The sequence below is a fragment of the Anomaloglossus baeobatrachus genome, chromosome 1 (genome assembly GCF_048569485.1).
Source record: "Anomaloglossus baeobatrachus isolate aAnoBae1 chromosome 1, aAnoBae1.hap1, whole genome shotgun sequence".
Taxonomy (NCBI): Eukaryota; Metazoa; Chordata; class Amphibia; order Anura; family Aromobatidae; genus Anomaloglossus; species Anomaloglossus baeobatrachus.
In genome coordinates, this window is record NC_134353.1 from 951,414,729 (window position 1) to 951,440,616 (window position 25,888).

Consider the following 25,888-nt stretch of genomic DNA (forward strand, 5'->3'; position numbering starts at 1 on the left):
CGAAGCGCTGCTTCTCCAATGTACTGCAGTAAAATCCTCCAGTGAAGATATAAACAGAAGAAATACTCCAGAAAAAGATTGTTAATAGTGCTCTCCCTCTCCAATGGCAATGTAGTTGTGGAATCAATATCTGAGATTTCCAGAACTATTTATTAAAATTAATAAAATACAATGCAATGCGGCTGTGAACCGACCTTCTTCAAGCTTATAACTCAATATATTTATTTTTCTCACTTATATAACGCCATTAATTCCGCAGCTTTGCAGACAGTATCACCACTGTCCCCATTGGGGCTCACAATCTACATTCTCCATCAGTCTTTGGAGTGTGGGAGGAAACCGGAGGAAATATGGGCAGACAATACAGACTCATTATAGATTTCATCTTTCAAGGAATATGTCAAAATCAGCTAGAAAAAAATGTATGCTTCCTTGTGTGCGAGTTTTGTGGTGTATAAAAAATTTAAGTTATGGATATGTTTTTATTGATGTGAGTTTTTGATGTGAAATCAGACGTGACCTTTACTGATAACACTTTCCACATACAGAACATAAAAATAGCTTCTCTCCTGCGTGAATTCTATGATGTCTGACAGATCTGATTTCTGGGTAAATCTTTTCCCACATTCTGAACATGAATACGGCTTCTCCCCTGTGTGACTTCTTAGATGTTCAGTAAGAGTTGATTTACTGCTATTACATTTTCCACATTCTAAAACAAATGTCTACTACCTTGAGTGAATTCTCATGTGTCTAACAAAAGCTGATTTGTGAGCAAAGCATTTCCCACATTGTGAACAAGAAAATGGCTTCTCCCCTGTGTGAGTTCTTACATGTATAACAAGCTGTGAATTCTCTTTTTTTCCCCCCATATTCTGAACATGAAAATAGCTTCTCCCCCGTGAGAGTTCATACAGTTAGGTCCAGAAATATTTGGACAGTGACACAATTTTCGCGAGTTGGGCTCTGCATGCCACCACATTGGATTTGAAATGAAACCTCTACAACAGAATTCAAGTGCAGATTGTAACGTTTAATTTGAAGGTTTGAAGTAAAAATATCTGATAGAAATTGTAGGAATTGTACACATTTCTTTACAAACACTCCACATTTTAGGAGGTCAAAAGTAATTGGACAAATAAACCAAACCCAAAAAACAAAATTTTATTTTCAATATTTTGTTGCGAATCCTTTGGAGGCAATCACTGCCTTAAGTCTGGAACCCATGGACATCACCAAACGCTGGGTTTCCTCCTTCTTAATGCTTTGCCAGGCCTTTACAGCCGCAGCCTTCAGGTCTTGCTTGTTTGTGGGTCTTTCCGTCTTAAGTCTGGATTTGAGCAAGTGAAATGCATGCTCAATTGGGTTAAGATCTGGTGATTGACTTGGCCATTGCAGAATGTTCCACTTTTTTGCACTCATGAACTCCTGGGTAGCTTTGGCTGTATGCTTGGGGTCATTGTCCATCTGTACTATGAAGGGCCATCCGATCAACTTTGCGGCATTTGGCTGAATGTATATCCCGGTACACTTCAGAATTCATCCGGCTACTCGTCTGCTGTTATGTCATCAATAAACACAAGTGACCCAGTGCCATTGAAAGCCATGCATGCCCATGCCATCACGTTGCCTCCACCATGTTTTACAGAGGATGTGGTGTGCCTTGGATCATGTGCCGTTCCCTTTCTTCTCCAAACGTTTTTCTTCCCATCATTCTGGTACAGGTTGATCTTGGTCTCATCTGTCCATAGAATACTTTTCCAGAACTGAGCTGGCTTCATGAGGTGTTTTTCAGCAAATTTAACTCTGGCCTGTCTATTTTTGGAATTGATGAATGGTTTGCATCTAGATGTGAACCCTTTGAATTTACTTTCATGGAGTCTTCTCTTTACTGTTGACTTAGAGACAGATACACCTACTTCACTGAGAGTATTCTGGACTTCAGTTGATGTTGTGAACGGGTTCTTCTTCACCAAAGAAAGTATGCGGCGATCATCCACCACTGTTGTCATCCGTGGATGCCCAGGCCTTTTTGAGTTCCCAAGCTCACCAGGCAATTCCTTTTTTCTCAGAATGTACCCGACTGTTGATTTTGCTACTCCAAGCATGTCTGCTATCTCTCTGATGGATTTTTTCTTTTTTTTCAGCCTCAGGATGTTCTGCTTCACCTCAAGTGAGAGTTCCTTAGACCGCATGTTGTCTGGTCACAGCAACAGCTTGCAAATGCAAAACCACACACCTGTAATCAACCCCAGACCTTTTAACTACTTCATTGATTACAGGTTAACGAGGGAGACGCCTTCAGAGTTAATTGCAGCCCTTCGAGTCCCTTGTCCAATTACTTTTGGTCCCTTTAAAAAGAGGAGGCTATGCATTACAGAGCTATGATTCCTAAACCCTTTCTCCGATTTGGATGTGAAAACTCTCATATTGCAGCTGGGAGTGTGCACTTTCAGCCCATATTATATATAATTGTATTTCTGAACATGTTTTTGTAAACAGCTAAAATAACAAAACTTGTGTCACTGTCCAAATATTTCTGGACCTAACTGTAGATGTACATCAAGCTGTGATTTAAAAAAAACATTTCTCACATTCTGAACATGAATACAGCTTCTTCCCTGTGTGAGCTCTTTGTTGTTAATCGCCCATCTTGTGGCTCTTATTTTGCTGAACATTCTGGGACGTCTCCCGTGTGTGAGTTTTTATATGCACATCAAGCTGTGATTTCCGAATAAAACATTTCCCACATTCTCTACATGAAAATGGCTTCTTTCCTGTGTGAGTTTTTAGATGGTCATTAAGGTTTGATTTCGCACTAAACAATTTCCCACATTCTGAACACGAAAATGACTTCTCACTAATGTGAGTTTTTATATGGTCATAAAGGTCATCATTCTGAATAAAATGTTTCCGACATATTGGACATGAATATGACTTCTCCCCCATGTGAGTATTTAGATGTACAACAAGATGTGATTTATAACTAAAACATTTTCCACATTCTGAGCATGAAAATGGTTTTCCTTTGTGAATTATTTCATGTGAAATTAGAGCAGACTTTTCGGTAAAACACTTTCCACATTGATTACATAAATACTGCTTCTCCCTAGTATGAGTTCTTAGATGTACATCAAGCTGTGATTTAAAAAGAAAACATTTCTGACATTCTGAACATGGATACGGCTTCTTCTCTGTGTGAGCTCTTTGTTGTTGATCCCCACTCTTGTGGCTCTTATTTTGCTGAACATTCTGTAGCTTCTCCCCCTTGTGAGTTTTTATATGCAGATCAAATTGTGATTTCCAAATAAAACATTTCCCACATTCTGAACATGAAAATGACTTCTCCCCTGTGTGAGTTCTTATATGCCGATCAACCTGTGATTTCCGAATAAAATATTTCCCACATTCTGAACATGAAAATGGCATTTCCCCTGTGTGACTTTTCATATGGTCATCAAGCTGTGCTTTCCGAATAAAACGTTTCCCACATTCTGAACATGAAAACGGCTTCTCCCCTGTGTGAGTTTTTATATGGTTATAAAGCTTTGATTTCCCACTAAAACATTTCCCACATTCTGAACATGAAAATGGCTTCTCTGTAATGTGAATTTTAACATGATCATAAAGGTCTGCGTTCTGAATAAAATGTTTCCCACATATTGGACATGAATATGACTTCTCCCCCATGTGAGTATTTAGATGTACAACAAGATGTGATTTGTAACTAAAACATTTTCCACATTCTGAGCATGAAAATGGTTTTCCTTTGTCAATTATTTCATGTAAAATTAGAGCAGACTTTTCGGTAAAACACTTTCCACATTGATTACATGAATATAACTTCTCCCCTGTGTGAGCTCTTTGTTGTTGATTTCCCCTCGTGTGACTTCTATTTTGCGGAATAATCTGTGGTGAATCAGGAGATTGTTTAAAAGCATCAGCTGACGGATCTTGGGTTTGAAGGGATGAGGGTTTGTCTAGGATAATGACTTGATCTTCACCTGTATTATGTATAATGCCAAAGTCTTCTGTCAAAAAAATAAAACAGATTTTCTAAATTTTAAAAATAGATTCTTAAAACTTGGTTTTCACTGATAACTCAGGTCCCTAACTGCAATATCGTTGTGCTTCACAGATAGTGATGGTCTTATTACAAAGACAACTCTTCTACAATTCCAAAAAGAAATCACATGGAAAACTACAATAGATAATATTGATATCCTGAATGTCATACCTGGTACCACAAGCACAGGGTCCATGACTGCCTTATACAAGGCAACATAAGAGGAATTACACTTTTTTAACAACATAAAACTATGTGTAAATACTCTATAAAAAGAAAAGGACAGAGGACAGCGCTCTGTGTGTGAAACGGCAAAGCACGACAACCAAAATATTGTCTACAGCGCTCACCGCAGCAAGTTGTGCTACAACACTGGAAACAGCCCAGGAAAATCCTCCAAAGCCGCTGCACCGACCGCCGGCTCCAACCGCCCAAGGCAGGGAGATAATCATGGAAGGAAAGGGCCTGCAGAGCGGGATGATCTCTGCAGCCCCTTTCCTTCTATAAATCCTGTATAAGATTGAGGCGTCAGCAAAAGAAATGAGCAACCAAGGAGAGATTTGTTACATTTCAGCATCTTGTGATTAAAAAGAAAATAAATCTGAACATTTTCTCTCCTAGAAGAAAATTAGAAAATACAAATACTTTATCCTTTTTCCGATTTTGAAACTTGTCTCCGGCACATTCACTGATGAAATTACGTCAGTAGAAGAATCGCTCAAGAATCCCACCCCCCAATATCAGGATTAAATTGCTGGACCCCGACATCCTATCAGGACACAATGAGTTATATATAAGAGGTGACGCTCGTCTTTCATGTAACCATATTTGTTATGTGATAATAACGCTCTGCCATATCTGTCTCTTCCTCCTCCCTGGTGAGCAGCATTACCGACCCTCAGAGGAGTAATCTCCATCCGCTCCTGTTATTTGGGTTTATGTCTCCATGTTCTGTATCTGTCACACACTGACATGAATGTAATAGGAGATAATGGATTATTAGTCCCTAAACTAGAGAAACCCCTCATCAGCCCTGACAAGCGGATAATAGGAAAGAGCTGGAGCTCGTCCTCGCTCACATCGGCAGAATTCATGTCCAGCTGTATTTCTCCTCTATAACATAACTGCACATCCCGTGTTATCACCTACACCGGGATCACAGATTCATTCACATTTCATGTGTATTTAACATGAAGGGTTAATATACCGCTGGAGAAACTGATACAGCAAAGAGCGGAAAAACAGGAATGTGTGACTTGTATGCATTATTGGGTGGTCTGTACTCACCGGGGCGGTGATCTGTAGGAATCTCCTCTTTAATCCGCTGATCCCCCCTCACATTTCTCTCTGGAGAATTAATATTGTTCAGATCTTTATCCGGATCCAAAAGCTGCAAAACAAAATATTGTAAAAGTCCCCAGGAATAATGGTGATAAGATCCGGACATGTGAGGTCTGTGGTCAGCTGTGATCCTGCCGTCTCCACCGCTCTCAATACACAAGTATAAACATCTAATACTGGAGGAGAAAACAAGACTGAACACAAGGAGGTCACAGCCGTCTACACCTCATAGGTGAGATCTCCATCTACCTGAGGATCCTGTGGAGGAGGAGGAGCGGGACATCTCTCTGGGGTCGTCCTTGTACTGGAGAGACCTGCAGGAGACACAGACAGGACGGACATCATTATTACATACAGATAATTATAGGCCGGGTGTATTCAGTCCTGTCTATTACCTGCTGATGTGCGGGGCTGGTGCTCCTCCATCATCACCTCCTTGTATCGGTCCTTGTGTCCTTCTAGATACTCCCACTCCTCCATGGAGAAATAGACGCTGACGTCCTGACACCTTATAGGAACCTGACAACAGAATGATACCGTCATCACCCAGAATCCTCCAGTGCCGTCCTGTATAATGTCCCAGCATTCCCAGCAGTGTCACCTCTCCAGTCAGCAGCTCCAGCATCTTGTGGATGAGTTCTAGGATCTTCTGGTCATTGATGTCCTCATGTATCCGAGAGTGAGGTGGAGGCCCCGGGATTGGGTTCAGAGTTCCTAACCATCCTTCAGACATAGGGACCTGACAGTGCTCACTAGAGGTCTTCTTCACTACTGTGTAATCCTGAGTGTGGAGACATTAATAATATCACTGCAGACATTTCCAAAGTCCATCATCTCCCCGGTCATATCCTCTGTTATTCCTATAGATAATGATGTAATGTTATTACATCAGAACCTTTCACCTCCCCGGTCATATCCTCTGTTATTCCCATAGATAATGATGTAATGTGATGATATCAGAACCTCTCACCTCCCTAATTATATCCTCTGTTATTCCCATAGATAATAATGTAATGGGATGACATCGGAACCTTTCACCTCCCCCGTCAAAGCCTCTGATATTCCCATAGATAATGGTGTAATGTTATGAAACCAGAATCTCTCACCTCCCCAGTCATATCCTCTGATATTCCCATAGATAATGATGTAATGTGATGAAACCAGAATCTCTCACCTCCCCGGTCATATCCTCTGTTATTCCCATAGATAATGATGTAATGTGATGACATCAGAACCTCTCACCTCCCTAATTATATCCTCTGTTATTCCCATAGATAATAATGTAATGGGATGACATCGGAACCTTTCACCTCCCCCGTCAAAGCCTCTGATATTCCCATAGATAATGGTGTAATGTGATGAAACCAGAATCTCTCACCTCCCCAGTCATATCCTCTGATATTCCCATAGATAATGATGTAATGTGATGAAACCAGAATCTCTCACCTCCCCAGTCATATCCTCTGATATTCCCATAGATAATGATGTAATGTGATGACATCAGAACCTCTCACCTCCCCGGTCATAGTACCATAGTTTCATAGTTTCTAATGCTGAAGGAAGACCTTATGTCCATCTAGTTCAGCCTATTTTAGTGCCGCTGTTCTGCAGTGTTGAACCTGTGGAAGGTAAAAACCCACAGAGTAGAAGCCAATTTTCTTCATAGGGAAAAACATTATTTCCCGACTCCTAAGCTGGGTCACCTATCTACCTGTAATATTATTATGCTATTTATAACCTTCTATACTGTTACTAACAAGAAAAGCATCCATTCCTCTCTTAAATTCAGTGAGTTGGCCATCACCACTTCCCCATGAAGAGAGTTCCAGAGCCTCACTGCTCTTACCGTGAATAACCCTCTTCTATGCTAGTGCAGAAATTTTCTTTGCTCCAAACGCAGAGAATGCCCCCTTGTTCTTGTTACAGTCCTTGGTACAAACCGACCATGGGAGTGATCTCTGTATGGCCCTCTTATATACTTAGACATATTTATTAGGTCTCCTCTAAGTCTTCTCTTTTCTAGAGTAAATAGACCTAATTTTGAAAACCTTTCTGGGTATTGTAATGCACCCACTCCATTTATTATTTTAGTATCCCGCCTCTGAACCCTTTCAAGTTCAGTAATGTCTTTCTTGAGCACCGGCGCCCAAAATTGCACACAATACTCCAAGTGTGGTCTGACGAGTGATTTGTACTGAGTGGGAATGATGTTTCCACCTCGTGCCCACAGACCTCTTCTAATGCAAGCCATGACCCTATTTGCTTTGGAGGCAGCTGCCTGACACTGGGTACTCCAGTTTAGCTTCTTATTGACTAAGATGCCTAAGTTTTTTTTCATGTCTGACTTCCCCAGCAGTTTCCCATTTAGTAAGTAATCGTAGCATCTGTTTCCCCTTCCCATGTGCATAACCTTACACTTATCTGTGTTAAGCCTCATTTGCCATTTTTCAGCCCAATTCTCCAATTTACTCAACAAATCCATGTGGAGTTGCAAACTGTCCTCCTTTGTGTTAACTACCTTACATAGTTTTGTATCATCTACAAATACTGATTATTTTTTTTTTAACCAATAATTTTTATTGCTTTAAATATTATAACATGTACAAGAGATAGACAGTTATCACAACAGGGTTATAATGACATTATCCACTCATTTGTATTTTCTCTCTTTAATCTATAAATCCACAACCTTGAACTTCCCTAACCCCCCCCCCCCACAGCTAGCTTTGTTCTGGCATTTTAGAAGCGGTTCACTCCCCCCCCCCAAAGAACATCTTCACCAATTCCTTATATCTTTTCCAGCCTAGGTTCTTCCTCTAAGTATCCATGGGTACTTTCAACTTTCCCAACGATCCACTTATGTCCTCCAGTAAATACCATGTTGTTAATCTGAACAGTGTCATATAGTTAATTACTTCTCCATCAGTGTGATAACTCAGTAGAAATGCCTTCCATTTAGTTATGAATGTTTTAATTCCTTGCTCCTTGTTTCGTTCTGCCTCCCGCCATTCTAGATTGAGTAAGGCTTTAAGCTGCCCGATAATCTCGCCAAATTCAGATACCCGGTCATCCAGCCAGTGTTTTAGTATAGTTCGTTTAACCCCTTCACCCCCAGCCACTAAAACACCCTAATGACCGGGCCATTTTTTGCAATTCTGACCAGTGTCACTTTGACAGGTTATAACTCTGGAACACTTCAACGGATCCTGGCGATTCTGAGATTGTTTTTTCGTGACATATTGTACTTCATGTCAGTTGTAAATTTAGGCCGATACTTTTTGCGTTTATTTATGAAAATTTAGGAAATTGTGCGAAAATGTTGAAAATTTCGCAATTTTCAAACTTTGAAAATTTATGCCCATAAATCTGAGAGATATGTCACACAAAATAGTTACGAAATAACATTTCCCACTTGTCTACTTTACACCAGCGCAATTTTCGAAAGAAATTTTTTTTTCGTTAGGAAGTTAGAAGGGGTCAAAGTTCATCAGCAATTTCTAATTTTTCCAACAAAATTTACAAAATAATTTTTTAGGGACCACATCACATTTGAAGTGACTTTGGGAGGCCGAGGTGACAGAAAATACCCAAAAGTGACCCCATTCTAAAAACTGCACCCCTCACACTGCTCAAAACCACATCCAAGAAGTTTATTAACCCTTTAGGTGCTTCACAGGAACCAAAGCAATGTGGAAGGAAAAAATGAAAATTTTACTTTTTAACACAAAAATGTTACTTTGGCCATAAAATTTTCATTTTTACAAGGGAGAAAAGAGAAAGTGCACCCTACAATTTATTGTGCATTTTCTCCTGAGTACGCTGATACCCCATATGGGGTAAAAATCAATTGTTTGGGTGCACGGCAGAGGTCGAAAAGCAAGGTGCGCCATTTGAATTTTTGAACGCACAATTAGCTGCACTCATTAGCGGACGCCATGTCGGGTTTGAAGACCCCCTGAGGTGCCTAAACAATGGAGCTCCCCCACAAGTGACCCCATTTTGGAAACTAGAGCCCTCAAATAATTTTTGTAGATGTTTGGTGAGCACTTTGAACACCTGGGGGCTTCACAGAAGTTTATAACGTTGAGCCGTGAAAAGAAAAAAAATTTGTTTTACCACAAAACTGTTGCTTCAACTAGGTAGCTATTTTTTTCACAAGGGTATCGGGAAAAAAAGCAACATAAAATGTATTGTCCATTTTCTCCTGAGTACGCAGATACCTCATATGTGGTGGAAATCAAATGTTTGGGCACACGGCAGATCTCGAAAGGGAAGGAGCGCCATTTGAATTTTTGAACGCACAATTAGCTGCACTCATTAGCGGACGCCATGTCAGGTTTGAAGACCCCCTGAAGTGCCTAAACAATGGAGCTCCCCCACAAGTGACCCCATTTTGGAAACTAGACCCCTCAAGGAGTTTATCTAGATGTTTGGTGAGCCCCAAGGGGCTCCACAGAAGTCGATAATGTTGAGCCATGAATACAATTTTCTTTTGTTTTACCACAGAACTGTTACTTGAACCAGGTAGATTTTTTTTCACAAGGGTATCAGGAAAAAATGCACCATAAAACGTATTGTGCAATTTCTCCTGAGAACACAGATACCTCACATGTGGTGGAAGAAGGGAATTTTGTTTACTTACCGTAAATTCCTTTTCTTCTAGCTCCAATTGGGAGACCCAGACAATTGGGTGTATAGGCTATGCCTCCGGAGGCCGCACAAAGTATTACACTAAAAGTGTAAAGCCCCTCCCCTTCTGCCTATACACCCCCCGTGCTCCCACGGGCTCCTCAGTTTTGGTGCAAAAGCAAGAAGGAGGAAAAAAATTATAAACTGGTTTAAAGTAAATTCAATCCGAAGGAATATCGGAGAACTGAAACCATTCAACATGAACAACATGTGTACACAAAAAAACAGGGGCGGGTGCTGGGTCTCCCAATTGGAGCTAGAAGAAAAGGAATTTACGGTAAGTAAACAAAATTCCCTTCTTCTTTGTCGCTCCATTGGGAGACCCAGACAATTGGGACGTCCAAAAGCAGTCCCTGGGTGGGTAAAATAATACCTCGTAATAGAGCCGTAAAACGGCCCCTTCCTACAGGTGGGCAACCGCCGCCTGAAGGACTCGTCTACCTAGGCTGGCATCCGCCGAAGCATAGGTATGCACCTGATAGTGTTTCGTGAAAGTGTGCAGGCTCGACCAGGTAGCCGCCTGACACACCTGCTGAGCCGTAGCCTGGTGCCTCAAAGCCCAGGACGCGCCCACGGCTCTGGTAGAATGGGCCTTCAGCCCTGAGGGAACCGGAAGCCCAGCAGAACGGTAAGCTTCGAGAATTGGTTCCTTGATCCACCGAGCCAGGGTTGCTTTGGAAGCCTGTGACCCTTTACGCTGGCCAGCGACAAGGACAAAGAGTGCATCCGAGCGGCGCAGGGGCGCCGTCCGAGAAATGTAGAGTCTGAGTGCTCTCACCAGATCTAACAAGTGCAAATCCTTTTCACATTGGTGAACTGGATGAGGACAAAAAGAAGGTAAGGAGATATCCTGATTGAGATGAAAGGGGGATACCACCTTAGGGAGAAATTCCGGAACCGGACGCAGAACCACCTTGTCCTGGTGAAACACCAGGAAAGGGGCTTTGCATGACAACGCTGCTAGCTCAGACACTCTCCGAAGAGAAGTGACTGCTACTAGGAAAACCACTTTCTGCGAAAGGCGTGAGAGAGAAATATCCCTCATTGGCTCGAATGGTGGTTTCTGAAGAACCATCAGCACCCTGTTCAGATCCCAGGGTTCTAACGGCCGCTTGTAAGGAGGAACAATGTGACAAACCCCCTGCAGGAACGTGCGTACCTGTGGAAGTCTGGCTAGGCGCTTCTGGAAAAACACAGAGAGCGCTGAGACTTGTCCCTTAAGGGAGCCGAGCGACAAACCCTTTTCCAGTCCAGATTGAAGGAAGGACAGAAAAGTGGGCAAGGCAAAAGGCCAGGGAGAAAAACCCTGAGCAGAGCACCACGATAGGAAAATTTTCCACGTCCTGTGGTAGATCTTGGCGGACGTTGGTTTCCTAGCCTGTCTCATAGTGGCAATGACCTCTTGAGATAATCCTGAAGACGCTAGGATCCAGGACTCAATGGCCACACAGTCAGGTTGAGGGCCGCAGAATTCAGATGGAAAAACGGCCCTTGAGATAGCAAGTCTGGTCGGTCTGGTAGTGCCCACGGTTGGCCGACCGTGAGATGCCACAGATCCGGGTACCACGACCTCCTCGGCCAGTCTGGAGCGACGAGGATGACGCGGCAGCAGTCGGCCCTGATCTTGCGTAACACTCTGGGCAACAGTGCCAGCGGAGGAAACACATAAGGGAGCTGAAACTGCGACCAATCCTGAACTAAGGCGTCTGCCGCCATAGCTCTGGGATCTTGAGACCGTGCCATGAACGTCGGTACCTTGTTGTTGTGCCGGGACGCCATGAGGTCGACGTCCGGCACCCCCCAGCGGCAACAGATCTCCTGAAACACGTCCGGGTGAAGGGACCATTCCCCTGCGTCCATGCCCTGGCGACTGAGATAATCTGCTTCCCAGTTTTCCACGCCTGGGATGTGAACTGCAGAGATGGTGGAGGCCGTGGCTTCCACCCACATTAAAATCCGCCGGACTTCCTGGAAGGCTTGCCGACTGCGTGTGCCGCCTTGGTGGTTGATGTATGCCACCGCTGTGGAATTGTCCGACTGAATTCGGATCTGCTTGCCTTCCAGCCACTGCTGGAACGCTTTCAGGGCAAGATACACTGCCCGTATTTCCAGAACATTGATCTGAAGTGAGGACTCTTGCTGGGTCCACGTACCCTGAGCCCTGTGGTGGAGAAAAACCGCTCCCCACCCTGACAGACTCGCGTCCGTCGTGACCACCTCCCAGGATGGGGGTAGGAAGGATTTCCCCTTCGATAATGAAGTGGGAAGAAGCCACCACCGAAGGGAAGCTTTGGTCGCCTGAGAGAGGGAGACGTTCCTGTCGAGGGACGTCGGCTTCCTGTCCCATTTGCGTAGGATGTCCCATTGAAGAGGACGCAGGTGAAACTGCGCGAAAGGGACTGCCTCCATTGCTGCCACCATCTTCCCCAGGAAGTGCATGAGGCGCCTCAAGGGAGCCTTATCACCATCAGCGGGAATTCACTCATTGTAAGTAAATGGATTGTTTTTTATGGCTGCTCTCCTGTGTGTTATCTAGTGGTTAGCTCCGGTCCTTATTGACTGATCGTATTTGTTGATATAAACACGTTAGTGTTAAGGTCCAGTCACACTAAGCAACTTACCAGTGATCCCAACAACGATAGGGATCGCTGGTAAGTTGCTAGGAGGTTGCTGGTGAGCTGTCACACTGCGACGCTCCAGCGATCCCACCAGCAACCTGACCTGGCAGGGATCGCTGGAGCGTGGCTACACGAGTTGCTGGTGAGCTCACCAGCAACCAGTGACCAGCCCCCAGTCTCCTAGTTACAGCACACATCAGGTTAATTAACCCGATGTGTGCTGCAGCTAAATGTGCACAGAGCAGGGAGCAGCGCACACTGCTTAGTGCTGGCTCCTTGCTCTCCTAGTTACAGCACACATCGGGTTAATTGCCTGATGTGTGCTGCAGCTACATGTGCACAGAGCAGGAGCCGGCAGCACAGGCAGTGAGAGCGGAGGAGGCTGGTATCAAAGGTAAATATCGGGTAACCAAGGACAGGGCTTCTTGGTTACCCGATGTTTACATTAGTTACCAGCCTCAGCAGAAGCTGGCTCCCTGCTCACTGCACATTAGTTGTTGCTGTCTCGCTGTCACACACAGCGATCTGTGCTTCACAGCAGGACAGCAACAACTAAAAAATGGCCCAGGACATTCAGCAACAACCAACGACCTCACAGCAGGGGCCAGGTTGTTGCTGGATGTCACACACAGCAACATCGCTAGCAACGTCACAAAAGTTGTTCGTTACCAGCGATGTTGCTAGCGATGTTGCTTAGTGTGACGGGGCCTTTAGATAGGGAGCCACCATTAACTAGGTGAGAATTATATACACTCACATAGTTATAGTGACACCTAGTGGCGTCCCATATAATGATTTCCCTATGAACCTTGAGTTGTAACCATGAATGGGGAGCTTTATCACCATTAGCGGGAATCCACTTATTGCAAGTAAATAGATTGTTTTCCTGTGCTTTATCTAGCGGTTAGCTCTGGTTCATATTGACTGATCGCATCTATTGATGCTAATACGTTTAGTGATAGATAGGGAGCTACTATTAACCAAATACGAGTTATATATACCCACATGGTTATAGTGACACCTAGTGGCGTCCCGTATAATGACTACCTTAGGAACCTTGAGCTGTAACCATGAATGAGATGGGGACTCCGTACTTTTACATGCTTTTAGGTTCTCCAATATGAAGTATATGGTTATCTATCTAACCTTGGTATAAACATATATATTATAAGGATTGTGCTATTGGATTTGTATATATACATGATATCAATTGGAGTGCCTTGTATGTACAGATACTAGAGTCCTCTCTTTGAATATTGCATATAAGTTGCAGGAATGTGCAGCCTTATGTAATTAATTGTATTGACTGAACTATGATTTTTTCCGCTGTATGTATACATTGGCGTATGTTTGTTCTGCCCACACTCACACTTGTTATATTTATATGAAAAATACATAATAAAATATTAATAAAAAGTACATTGTACTGTAATTCCTGTTTATTGGTCTTTTGGGCTTTCATGATCGCCTCTTTCTCTCTTTTTTCTGCCTCAAGGGGTGTGCCTGACCTTGAAGGAGAGATTGTACCCCTTTCTGTAGTGACCGCTGCTTGATCAGCGGAAGCTTCACTATCGCTGAGAGGGTATGAAACTCCATGCCAAGATATGTCAGCGATTGGGCCGGTGTCAGATTTGACTTTGGAAAATTGATGATCCACCCGAAACTCTGGAGAGTCTCCAGAGTAGCGTCGAGGCTGTGTTGGCATGCCTCTTGAGAGGGTGCCTTGATCAGCAGATCGTCCAAGTAAGGGATCACCGAGTGACCCTGAGAGTGGAGGACCGCTACTACAGTAGCCATAACCTTGGGGAAAACCCGTGGGGCTGTTGCCAGGCCGAACGGCAGTGCCACGAACTGCAGGTGTTCGTTTCCTATGGCGAAGCGCAAGAAGCGCTTATGCTCTGGAGCAATCGGTACGTGGAGATAAGCATCTTTGATATCGATCGATGCAAGGAAATCTCCTTGGGACATTGAGGCGATGACGGAGCGGAGGGATTCCATCCGGAACCGCCTGGTCTTTACGTGTTTGTTGAGCAGTTTCAGGTCCAGGACAGGACGGAAAGACCCGTCCTTCTTTGGGACCACAAACAGGTTGGAGTAAAAACCGTGACCCTGTTGCTGAAGAGGAACAGGGACCACCACTCCTTCTGCCTTCAGAGTGCCCAGCGCCTGCAGAAGAGCCTCGGCTCGCTCGGAAGGCGGGGATGACCTGAAGGACCGAGTCGGGGGACGAGAGGTGAACTCTATCTTGTAACCGTGAGACAGAATGTCTCTCACCCAACGGTCTTTTACCCGTGGCAGCCAGGTGTCGCAAAAGCGGGAGAGCCTGCCACCGACCGAGGATGCGGATTGAGGAGGTCGAAAGTCATGAGGAAGCCGCTTTGGTAGCGGCACCTCCGGTGGTCTTTTTAGGACGTGACTTAGACCGCCATGAATCAGAGTTCCTTTGATCTTTCTGAGGCCTTTTGGACGAGAATTGGGACCTGCCCGCGCCCCGAAAGGACCGAAACCTCGACTGCCCCCTCCTCTGTTGGGGTATGTTCGGTTTGGGCTGGGGTAAGGATGTATCCTTTCCCTTGGATTGTTTGATGATTTCATCCAAACGCTCGCCAAACAATCGGTCGCCAGAAATTGGCAAACTGGTTAAGCGCTTTTTGGAAGCAGAATCTGCCTTCCATTCCCGTAGCCACAAGGCCCTGCGGAGTACCACCGAATTGGCGGATGCAACCGCCGTACGGCTCGCAGAGTCCAGGACAGCATTAATAGCGTAAGACGCAAATGCCGACGTCTGAGTGGTTATGGACGCCACCTGCGGCGCGGACGTGCGTGTGGCTGCGTCAATTTGCGCTTGACCTGCTGAGATAGCTTGTAGCGCCCATACGGCTGCGAATGCTGGGGCAAAAGAAGCGCCGATAGCTTCATAGATGGATTTCAACCAGAGCTCCATCTGCCTGTCAGTGGCATCTTTGAGTGAAGCCCCATCTTCCACTGCAAGTATGGATCTAGCCGCCAGTCTGGAGATTGGAGGATCCACCTTGGGACACTGAGTCCAACCTTTGACCACGTCAGGGGGAAAGGGATAACGTGTATCCTTAAGGCGCTTAGAAAAACGCTTATCTGGACAAGCATGGTGATTCTGGACTGCCTCTCTGAAATCAGAGTGGTCCAGAAACATACTCGGTGTACGCTTGGGAAACCTGAAACGGAATTTCTCCTGCTGAGAAGCTGACTCCTCCGCCGGAGGAGCTGAGGGAGAAATATCCAGCATTTGATTGATGTACGCAATAAGATCGTTCACTATGGCGTCCCCGTCAGGAGTATCAAGATTGAGAGCGGCCTCAGGATCAGAATCCTGATCAACTGTCTCCGCTTCATCAACCAGAGATTCCCCCCGCTGAGACCCTGAACAATATGATGATGTCGAGGGAAATTCCAAGCAAGCTCGCTTAGTCGGTCTGGGGCTGGGGTCTGTGTCAGAGCCCTCAGCCTGGGATCTATGAGACACCCCGGGAGGACATTGTTGGTCCAACTGAGGGGGGCCAGGGAACAATGATTCAACAGAGTCCCTGTGCTGAGATACCGGTCTGGACTGCAAGGCTTCTAGTATCTTAGCCATAGTCTCAGAGAGTTTATCCGTAAAGACTGCAAACTCCGTCCCCGTCACCTGGACAGTGTCAGCAGGTGGCTCCCCCTTGGCCCCTCTTAGCAGAGGCTCTGGCTGAGTAAGTGCCGCAGGGGCCGAACAGTGCACACAATGAGGGTCAGTGGAACCTGCCGGTAGCGGGGTCGTACATGCGGCGCAGGCAGCATAATAAGCCTGTGTTTTGGCACCCCTGCCTTTTGTGGGCGCCATGCTATTGTCTTCCCTGAGCAACACAATAGGGTATATAGCCAGAAATCAACTGTGCACCATACAGTGTAAAGTATATACCATAAACATATAATGTATAATTACACTACTGCACAATGGGGCTAGCACCACAGGTGCTGCTTACCACCCGCTTAAAGCGGTTGTGTGGCCACCAGAATCCCTGCCTGGGTCCCCCAGAGTTTGTCTCCCCTCTGCAGCGTCCGAGGAGCTGACAGGAATGGCTGCCGGCGTCCTGAGGAGAGGAGGGAGCCGTGGGCGTGACCCAGAAAGTGCGGGAACTGGTGCCCCACTGTGCACATTGAGAGGGGTGGAGTATGCAAAGCATGCTCCAGCCCTCAGTGCTGCTCGTTCTGTGCAGCGTCCCGCCCTTCCCCTGCCTGTCAGGGCTGGGGGTGGGAGGAAAAAAGACTAGGCCGCAAAAGCCGGGGACTCGAGTAATAAGCGCGGCCGCCGTATAAGCGCGGCCGGCGCGGAAGTCCCCGGCGCACTACAAGTCCCAGCCGCGCCGCAGTGTTTCCATGGCAGCGGCGGTCAGCGCGGTAGTCCCTATACACAAACACACTCAGCGACGCTGAGTGTGTAATGGCACATTTAACCCGGTCAGCGCCGCGGTCCCCGGTGCACTAGCACACCCAGCAATGCTGGAGTGTTGCTGTGCGCGGTCCCCACAGGGACACAGAGTACCTCCAAGTAGCAGGGCCATGTCCCTGAACGATACCCGGCTCCTATCCAGCAGGCTCCACAGGAGTTGTGGATGAAGCACGGTCTCAGTGCCTGGCGACCGATAGGATCCCACTTCACCCAGAGCCCTAAGGGGGATGGGGAAGGAAAACAGCATGTGGGCTCCAGCCTCCGTACCCGCAATGGATACCTCAACCTTAACAACACCGCCGACAAGAGTGGGGTGAGAAGGGAGCATGCTGGGGGCCCTATATGGGCCCACTTTTCTTCCATCCGACATAGTCAGCAGCTCCTGCTGACCAATCTGTGGAGCTGTGCGTGCATGTCTGCCTCCTTCGCACAAAGCATAAAAACTGAGGAGCCCGTGGGAGCACGGGGGGTGTATAGGCAGAAGGGGAGGGGCTTTACACTTTTAGTGTAATACTTTGTGCGGCCTCCGGAGGCATAGCCTATACACCCAATTGTCTGGGTCTCCCAATGGAGCGACAAAGAAAGTAATTGTTGGGCGCATGGCGTGGCTCAGAAGAGAAGGGTACCATTTGACAGCAAAATTGGTTGGAATCATTAGCGGACGCCATGTCACGTTTTTAGACCCCCCCTATGGTGCCTAAACAGTGGAGCTCCCCCACAAATTACCCCATTTTGGAACTAGACCCTTCAAGGAATTTATCTAGATGTTTAGTGAGCCCCTTGTACCCCCAGGGGCTCCACTGAAAGTTGATAACGTTGAACCGTGAAAATTATTTATTTTTTTTTACATTTTTGCAGCAACAAGGTAGCTTTTTTTTTTTCTTTTTACAACGGTATCAGGAAAAAATGCACCATAAAACGTATATAAGTGCAATTTTTCCCGAGTACGCAGATACCTCATATGTGGTGGAAATCAATTGTTTAGGCGCATGGCAGGGCTCAGAAGACAAGGAACGCCATTTGACTTTTCAAATGCACAGACGCAGTGCACTGATCGGCCGCTGCAGGAGGCACGGTCGGATGAGATACAAAAAGCGCTGGGATACGGAAAAAAAAAACAAAAGTCACGCCAAAAATTGAGCAGGGATGCTGATCCGCGCTCAGCGGGACACACGGACAGATGCGATACTTTTTTTTCCGTATCCCCAAGGCTTTTTGTATCACATCAGTCCGTGCGTCCCGCCGAGCGCTGATCAGGGATGCACATAACGGATCGGCATCCCTGCTCAATTTTTGGCATGACAAAAAGCATCGGGGATACGGAAAAAAAAGTCACGTCAAAAATTGAGCAGGGATGCAGATCCGTTATGTGCATCCCTGATCAGCGCTCGGACTGATGCAATACAAAAAGCGTCGGGGATACGGAAAAAAAAGTATCGCATCAGTCCGTGCGTCCCGCCGAGCGCTGATCAGGGATGCACATAACGGATTGGCATCCCTGCTCAATTTTTGGCGTGACTTTTTTTTCCGTATCCCCGATGCTTTTTGTCACGCCAAAAATTGAGCAGGGATGCCGATCCGTTATGTGCATCCCTGATCAGCGCTCGGCGGGACGCACGGACTGATGCGATACAAAAAGCGTCGGGGATATGGGAAAAAAAAAAGTCCCACCGAAAACTGACCACGGATGCAGATACGTTATCTGCATCCCTGATCAGCGCTCGGCGGGACGCACGAGGTGTAAAAATGGACAGGGGATAGAGGAAAAAAAAAGAAAAAAAAAAACTTATACTCACAGTACCCAGAGGATTAGCAGGAGGAACAGCTTTACAGGAGCAGCAGGCAGGAAGTTGGACAGCTCAGCAGAAGACCCAGGAAGAAGGACCCAGCGATGGAGGCAGATGTGATCGGCCGGTGAAGACAGGTAAGAGGACGTCGGGGGGACAGCAGAGGGAGAGGGGGACAGCAGAGGGAGAGGGGGACAGCAGAGGGAGAGGGGGACAGCAGAGGGAGAGGGGGACAGCAGAGGGGGAGGGGGACAGCAGAGGGGAAGGGGGAGAGCAGAGGGGGAGGGGGAGAGCAGAGGAGCAGGGAGATACCGGAGGAGCTGCAGAATAGAGATCACGGGGGAGGCCAGCAGATTGGGATGTCGGGGGGCAGATCGCGATGTCGTGGGGCAGATCGGGATGTCGAGGGGGCAGATCGCAGGGGGGCACGGGCAGGGGCCATTACGGGAGCGCGCAGGAGCAATCACAAGAGCGCGCAGGGGCTGCAAGGAGAGCAGAGGAGGAGGGAGATACTGGAGGAGCTGCAGAATAGAGATGGCGGGGGGCAGATCGGGATGTTGGGGGGGGCAGATCGCAGGGGGGCACGGGCAGGGGCCATTACGGGAGCGCGCAGGAGCAATCACGAGCGCGCAGGGGCTGCAAGGAGAGCAGTGGAGGAGGGAGATACCGGAGGAGCTGCAGAATAGAGATGGCGGGGGGCAGATCGGGATGTCGGGGGGAAGATGTCGGGGGGGAAGATCGCAGGGGGGCACGAGCAGGGGCCATTACAAGAGCGCGCAGGGGCTGCAAGGTGAGCACAATACTCACCGCTCCTGCTCCGTGACAGCAGCGGCAGCAGCAGCGGTGGCGTGGTACCACTAGTACCAGCCAGTGCTGCACGCTGCAGACATGTTGGGGGAGGGTCCCCAGACCAGCACAGGCCTGGGGAGGGCGGCCACCGGCAGATCAGACCGCCCCACTGCACACTGATTGGAGCGATTGCGCGTCATAGCACGATCGCTCCAATCAGTGCTGCAGGGGCTGGGGGCGGCATGTTTGAGATCCACCTATGATCTGCTGTAACTGCTACAGCACATCATAGCCGGATCTCACAGTATCGCACTATTTCCGGCATTATTTTTACCGAAATCAGTGCGAAAGATGTGGTTGGCGGTTCAGATTTGAACAGCCAATCACATCGATCGTCGATGGGGGGGTGGCGATGCCACCCCCCCTGGGGTGAAGCAAAGGTCCCCTGCTGTAAGAAACAGCAGGGGACATCATTTGAAAGCCGTTGCTATGGCCACGGCAATCAAATGAACTTTAGGCCGTAAAATTACGTCCCTGGTCGTTAAATCACGTTAAAATAGGACGTAATTTTACTGCCCGCGGTCGTGAAGGGGTTAACTATTAGGCATATAGAGTGGAACAGAATCGGACTAGATCCCACCCCCTCTATAGGTTCCTCAACTTTACTCGACTCACAGTGGAACAGGTATCTCAGAGGACTCAGAGGTATGTTTTTCTTCCATAACCTTTCCGCCATACACTTTGTGTTTTCCCATAGAACCCTTACTTTTGGATAGTCCCAAAAACCATGGAAGAGATCTGCTTCCCCGAGCCTACACTTTGGGCAATTAATTTTGCGTTCTCTCATAGCAGCTGATATCGGAATGTTGAATACTATGATGATTGCCCTGTGCATAATTCGGAATTGCGTATCCCTCCACACCTCGCTCAGTACGCTTTTCCTCAGAACTCTCCATCCATCTAAAATTTGCTGTCCTACCTCTACACCTGGTTCACCCAATTGCCGTACCCAGCCTTTAAAAATTTGATCTGGCTCTTTCTGGATAAAGATCCCTCTGAACCGTTTATATAATATAGTTATGGAGGGTTTTTCTCCCATGGTAAGAATAAAGTCGTCCATGGCATTATTATGTGTTTCTTCCTCAACCCGTGTCAGTAGGGACATTACCGAACCCTTTATTTGCCCGTATTGTAGCGCTTGGTGTCTCCTCAACCCATATTTATCTACTATCTCCTCCTGCTTCATCCATCTGTTTTCTTCCTTATGAAGCAAATGCGCCACCTTTTGTATCCCTTTTCCCTCCACTGCTGAAGCAAGCTGTTTTCCCCCCAGAGTCATGAAGGTTGGATTCGCCCATAATGGCAAATGCTTGGAGATTCGCCATGATAGTTTTAGTTTCTTCCTTATTTCTTTCCACCCTGCTATTGTATCTCGGAAGATCACAGTTTGCTTAATTTTAGTGGGAAGCAGTCCCTTGTGGCGTATGTAAGAGTGCTACTATGTTCCACGGGTGAGCATACGCTTTTTCCAATTCCACATCCGAATGCCAGGCAGTATCTTTCAACCAGTCTACTATGTGTCTAGCCATACAAACTAGATTGTACCCCCGTATATTTGGGACATTTGTGCCTCCCTCCTCCCTGGCCATCATAAGGGTTTGCAGTTTTATTCGGGGGCGACGACCTTTCCATATGAATTTTCTAATTGCTGCTTCTATTTTCCGTATGTTGTTATGCTTTAGCAACATTGGGATGGTTTGTAAGGGATATAGTAGTTTTGAGATACTCATCATCTTCAATAGGTGTATCCTCCCCAGGAGACTAAAGCTGGTGTCACACACAGCGACAACGACATTGCTGCTACGTCACCATTTTCTGTGACGTTGCAGCGACGTCCCGTCGCTGTCGCTGTGTGTGACATCCGGCAACGACCCGGCCCCTGCTGTGAGGTCGCCGGTCGTTGCTGAATGTCCAGCTTCATTTTTTGGTCGTCATTCTCCCGCTGTGACACACACATCGCTGTGTGTGACAGCGAGAGAGCGACGAAATGAAGCGAGCAGGGAGCAGGAGCCGGCGTCTGGCAGCTGCGGTAAGCTGTAACCAGCGTAAACATCGGGTAACCAAGGGAAGACCTTTCCCTGGTTACCCGATATTTACCTTCGTTACCAGCCTCCGCCCTTGCTGCCAGCGCCGGCTCCTGCTCTGTGCACATGTGGCTGCAGTACACATCGGGTAATTAACCCGATGTATACTGTAGCAAGGAGAGCAAGGAGCCAGCGCTAAGCAGTGTGCGCGGCTCCCTGCTCTCTGCACTGTGACATGTAGCTGCAGTACACATCGGGTTAATTAACCCAATGTGTACTGTACCTAGGAGAGCAAGGAGCCAGCGCTAAGCGCGGCTCCCTGCTCTCTGCACATGTAGCACAGCGACGTTATGATCGCTGCTGCGTCGCTGTGTTTGACGGCTAAGCAGCGATCATAACAGCGACTTACAAGGTCGCTGTTACGTCACAGAAAATGGTGACGTAACAGCGACGTCGTTGTCGCTGTCGCTTAGTGTGAACCCAGCTTTAGAGTTAGGTTCTGCCATCTCTCCAGCTCTGTAACTATTTTAGTAATTACCGGGGGGAAATTTAGATTATAAACCCAGTCTATTTTCCGCCCCACTTTTATATCCAAGTATTTTATGCTTTTTTTGGCTAGGGGGATCCCACACACTTTTTCACCTCTGTTTTTCTGTTCATCTTTTTCCCTGAGATAAAGTATCTCACACTTTGCTTTATTTAACACAAACCCAGAAAAAGTTCCAAACTCCTCAAAAAGTCAAGTACCCTCGGCAGGTCGCTCTCCACTTCGGCCATATAGAGTATAATGTCATCCGCAAAGTATGCAGCTTTTAGAGTTTTGCTCCCTATCTTAATTCCTTTAAATGGTCCTTGTTGTTCTAGTAACCGTGCCAGCGGTTCCAACGCCAGGTCAAAGAGTAAAGGAGATAATGGGCAACCTTGACACGTTCCCTTTTGCAACGAGAAAGCGCTCAAGTGTCCCGGTATTTGCACTCTTGCCAGTGGGGTGGTGTAAATCGCTCTTATATAAGCTCTGAACTGACTTTCCAATCCCACCTTGTCCAGTACTTGTTCCAACCAGTTCCACTGCACATTGTCGAACGCCTTCTCCACATCGAGGGTCACTAGCGCCGGCTTCCCTCTCTCCTCCGCATCCTTGCCCACTGCGTCAATCGCCAACAACGTCCGCCTGATATTTGTAACTGCGCTTCTACCTTTAACGAAGCCCACCTGCGTCGGAGCTACTATTGTTGGCAAGACTTCTGCTAGTTTATTTGCCATAATTTTGGAAATTATTTTTACATCTTGGTTGATGACGGAAATTGGCCTATATGATGCTGGGTCTTCTGGATTTTTCCCATCTTTTGGTATAAGGTTGATATGTACTAGGTTTGACCCCTCTAGCAAAGTACTGCCCTGCAGTAAATCATTATTCCATCTTGTTAGTGTTGGGGTTATCTGCTGGGTCATGAGTTTATAAAAGTCCCCTGTATACCCGGTCCGGCCCCGGTGATTTACCCGCCGGCAAAGATTTTAAGGCCACTTGTACCTCTTCTTCTGTGACAAGTCTATTTAAATCACTTAGTTGGTCCGCTGTTAGATTTATGCTCTCAAGGAAAGCATTGCCGTCTCGCGACCCGGCCTCCCCCTGGGTGTAAAGTTTTGAGTAAAAGCTTTGTAATTCATTAACTATCTCTATTGGGTTAGTAACAATACTACAATCTTTCCTTTTTAGCTTTAGGATAGTGCTCCTAGTTTGCCTCCCCTTAGCTAAATTAGCTAGAAGTTTACCCGCCTTATCCCCAAAGCGCCGCAAATCTGTCTAGTTGTGTTTTCCTCATGAGAGCTCGTTTTTCTGCCCACATATCAAAAGGTTTTTTTGCTTGTTTCCATTTTTCTCTATTTTCTGCTGAAGCATCAGTCAATAATTCTGTATACGCAGCACGTAATTGGGTACTTATGGTATTAAACTTTGCATTCACTTGTTTTTTAAGCCCAAATACTCGTGCCATCAAGTGCCCTCTCATTACCACCTTTCCAGCCTCCCAATATAGCTGTGGCTTTATCTCTTCTGACGCATTGTGGTTTTCAAAGTCACTCCACCACCCCTGCATTACTGTTACAAACTGCTGATCCCTAAGCAAGAAGGAGGGGAACCTCCAAATAAAGTCAGTACTCCTAGGATAATGGTCAGCTAAGTCTAATGATATCGGTGCGTGGTCGGATATTACCAAGTCCTCTATCTTGGCCCCCCTGCATCTATCTGTTAAATCATTACTCGTCAACAGGTAGTCAATTCTAGACCATGTTTGATGCGGATTTGAATAGAAAGAATGCTTGGGAACTCCTTTCTCCAGACATCTACCAGACCTAGATCTACCACCAGCTCCGACAGGGGTGTTGGTCTGTCCCTACGATCTATATGTCCGTCCTTTATTCCTTTTCTATCCTCTACCAGAGAGGACACTGCATTAAAGTCTCCTCCCACAACTATCTTTTGTCCTTCTCCCTGGAGCAATCTTGTCCGCAGTTTAGTATAGAAGGGCCTCTGTTCAGTGTTTGGGGCGTATACATTATGGATTGTTAGTGTGCCTTCCACCCCCTCTAACGTGAGCGCCATCCACCTGCCCTCTGAGTCCCGCTCCACTCCTTTCGCCTTGTATGCTAAATTTTTGTGCAAGAGTACCCCTGCTTTCCTCCCTTCTGAGGGTGATCCCACTACCTCCCCCACCCATAATTTCTTCATCCTGAAAAGGTCCTCCTCCCTCAGGTGCGTTTTCCTGTAGTAGCGCTATGTCTGCTCTCAATTTTTTGAGGTGTCTTAATACCATCATCCGTTTCCCTGGCGCTTTCAACCCTTTAACATTCCATGAGATGACCTTCATATTACGTGATTAATATCTCTGCGCTACTTATGTAATTGATGTTCCCTTTGGTGGGTAAACGTCCCCTATGGTTTCCTATTTGTCTATATTTGTGCTGCTGCGTGATTCCCCCTTTTAACCCCCCCCACTGACAACATACCCCAACTGTCAATAATACCACAAACTTTAACATTACCATCAAATATCAATGTGTCTTAGCACTTCCTTTTTTCTGGCTTTGTATCCAACTTCCTCATACTCCCCTCCCCCGACCTTGTGATACGTAATTAAGCAAAGTAAAGGAGAGAGAGAGGGAAGGAAAAAAAAAAAAGGAAGGGGCTGGAGGAGCAATCTCCCCTTCCCCCCCACATCAAAAAGTCAAAAAACGTGAACCCCCTCTCACGTGTCCTTGCATTTTTCTTCTCCACCGCATCTTTATCACCGATTACTATTTGCTCTCTCTTTGGTGCTGGTTGTTGTCGCCCTTGTGGAATGTCTTGGGAGGTCTTTGCATCTTTGGCGATAGGTTGTTGGAACTTTGACGGTTTACATCTTCCGCAACTTGTTCTTTTCCTCTGGGCTGGTCTGGCGATGTCCTCCTTTTTGCCTGCCGATCCTCGTCCTCCTTTTCCAAGAAGGAATCTATGTAGAGCTCAGCAGCTTTAGGGTCCTGGAAGTTTTTTGTTGTGTCATCCGTGCACCATATTTTCAGGGTGGCCAGGTAGATCAGTTGAAATTGCACCTGATTTCTATATAATTTGGTGCAGCTCGAAACTGAACTTTCTGCGACCCTTAGTAACCTCTACTTAAAAGTCATTGAAGAGGACAATTTTGTAATCCTGGTACATCAGGGACTCTTTGCATTTCCGAAATGCTCTTATGTCCTCTTTATCATTAAAATCTAGGTATTTTGCAATAGCTTGTCTCGGCTTCTGGGGCCCAGCTTTATCTGCGTTTTTTCTCGGCGGCCCCACTCTATGCGCTCTTTCCACTCTTCTCTTAGGTTCCAGACCCAGGGCGGACGGAAGGTCATCCTCAAAGATTCTTTGCAGCTGTCTTTGCTGTATTGTTTCTGGGAGACCTGTGACGACATGGACTCCGATGGGTTAAAGTTTCTTAAAATTCAGCCAGACAGGATGATAGATTGTTTATAGATGGGGGATAAGTCCCTCATTGTTTTTACAAGACTCTTGTTGACTCATTTAATTG

General features: G+C 46.6%; 1 protein-coding gene across 2 annotated transcripts in view; it reads right to left on the reverse strand.

Annotated features, from left to right (window-relative positions):
- Positions 1 to 1,394: 1,394 nt before the first annotated feature.
- The window catches only part of LOC142302722 (uncharacterized), a 40,430-nt gene continuing 15,936 nt past the window's right edge, over positions 1,395 to 25,888 (reverse strand). The window contains exons 3-7 of one of the 2 annotated variants that reach the window (XM_075343847.1): positions 6,009 to 6,188; positions 5,803 to 5,926; positions 5,657 to 5,721; positions 5,354 to 5,456; positions 1,395 to 4,028 (exon numbers count right to left, since the gene is read on the reverse strand). In XM_075343847.1, the coding sequence (XP_075199962.1) occupies positions 2,641 to 4,028; positions 5,354 to 5,456; positions 5,657 to 5,721; positions 5,803 to 5,926; positions 6,009 to 6,188 (1,860 nt within the window). In that variant the 3' untranslated portion in view covers positions 1,395 to 2,640. Of the gene's footprint in view, positions 4,032 to 5,353; positions 5,457 to 5,656; positions 5,722 to 5,802; positions 5,927 to 6,008; positions 6,189 to 25,888 lie in introns of both variants that reach the window. The other variant, XM_075343840.1, reaches the window with a different exon arrangement.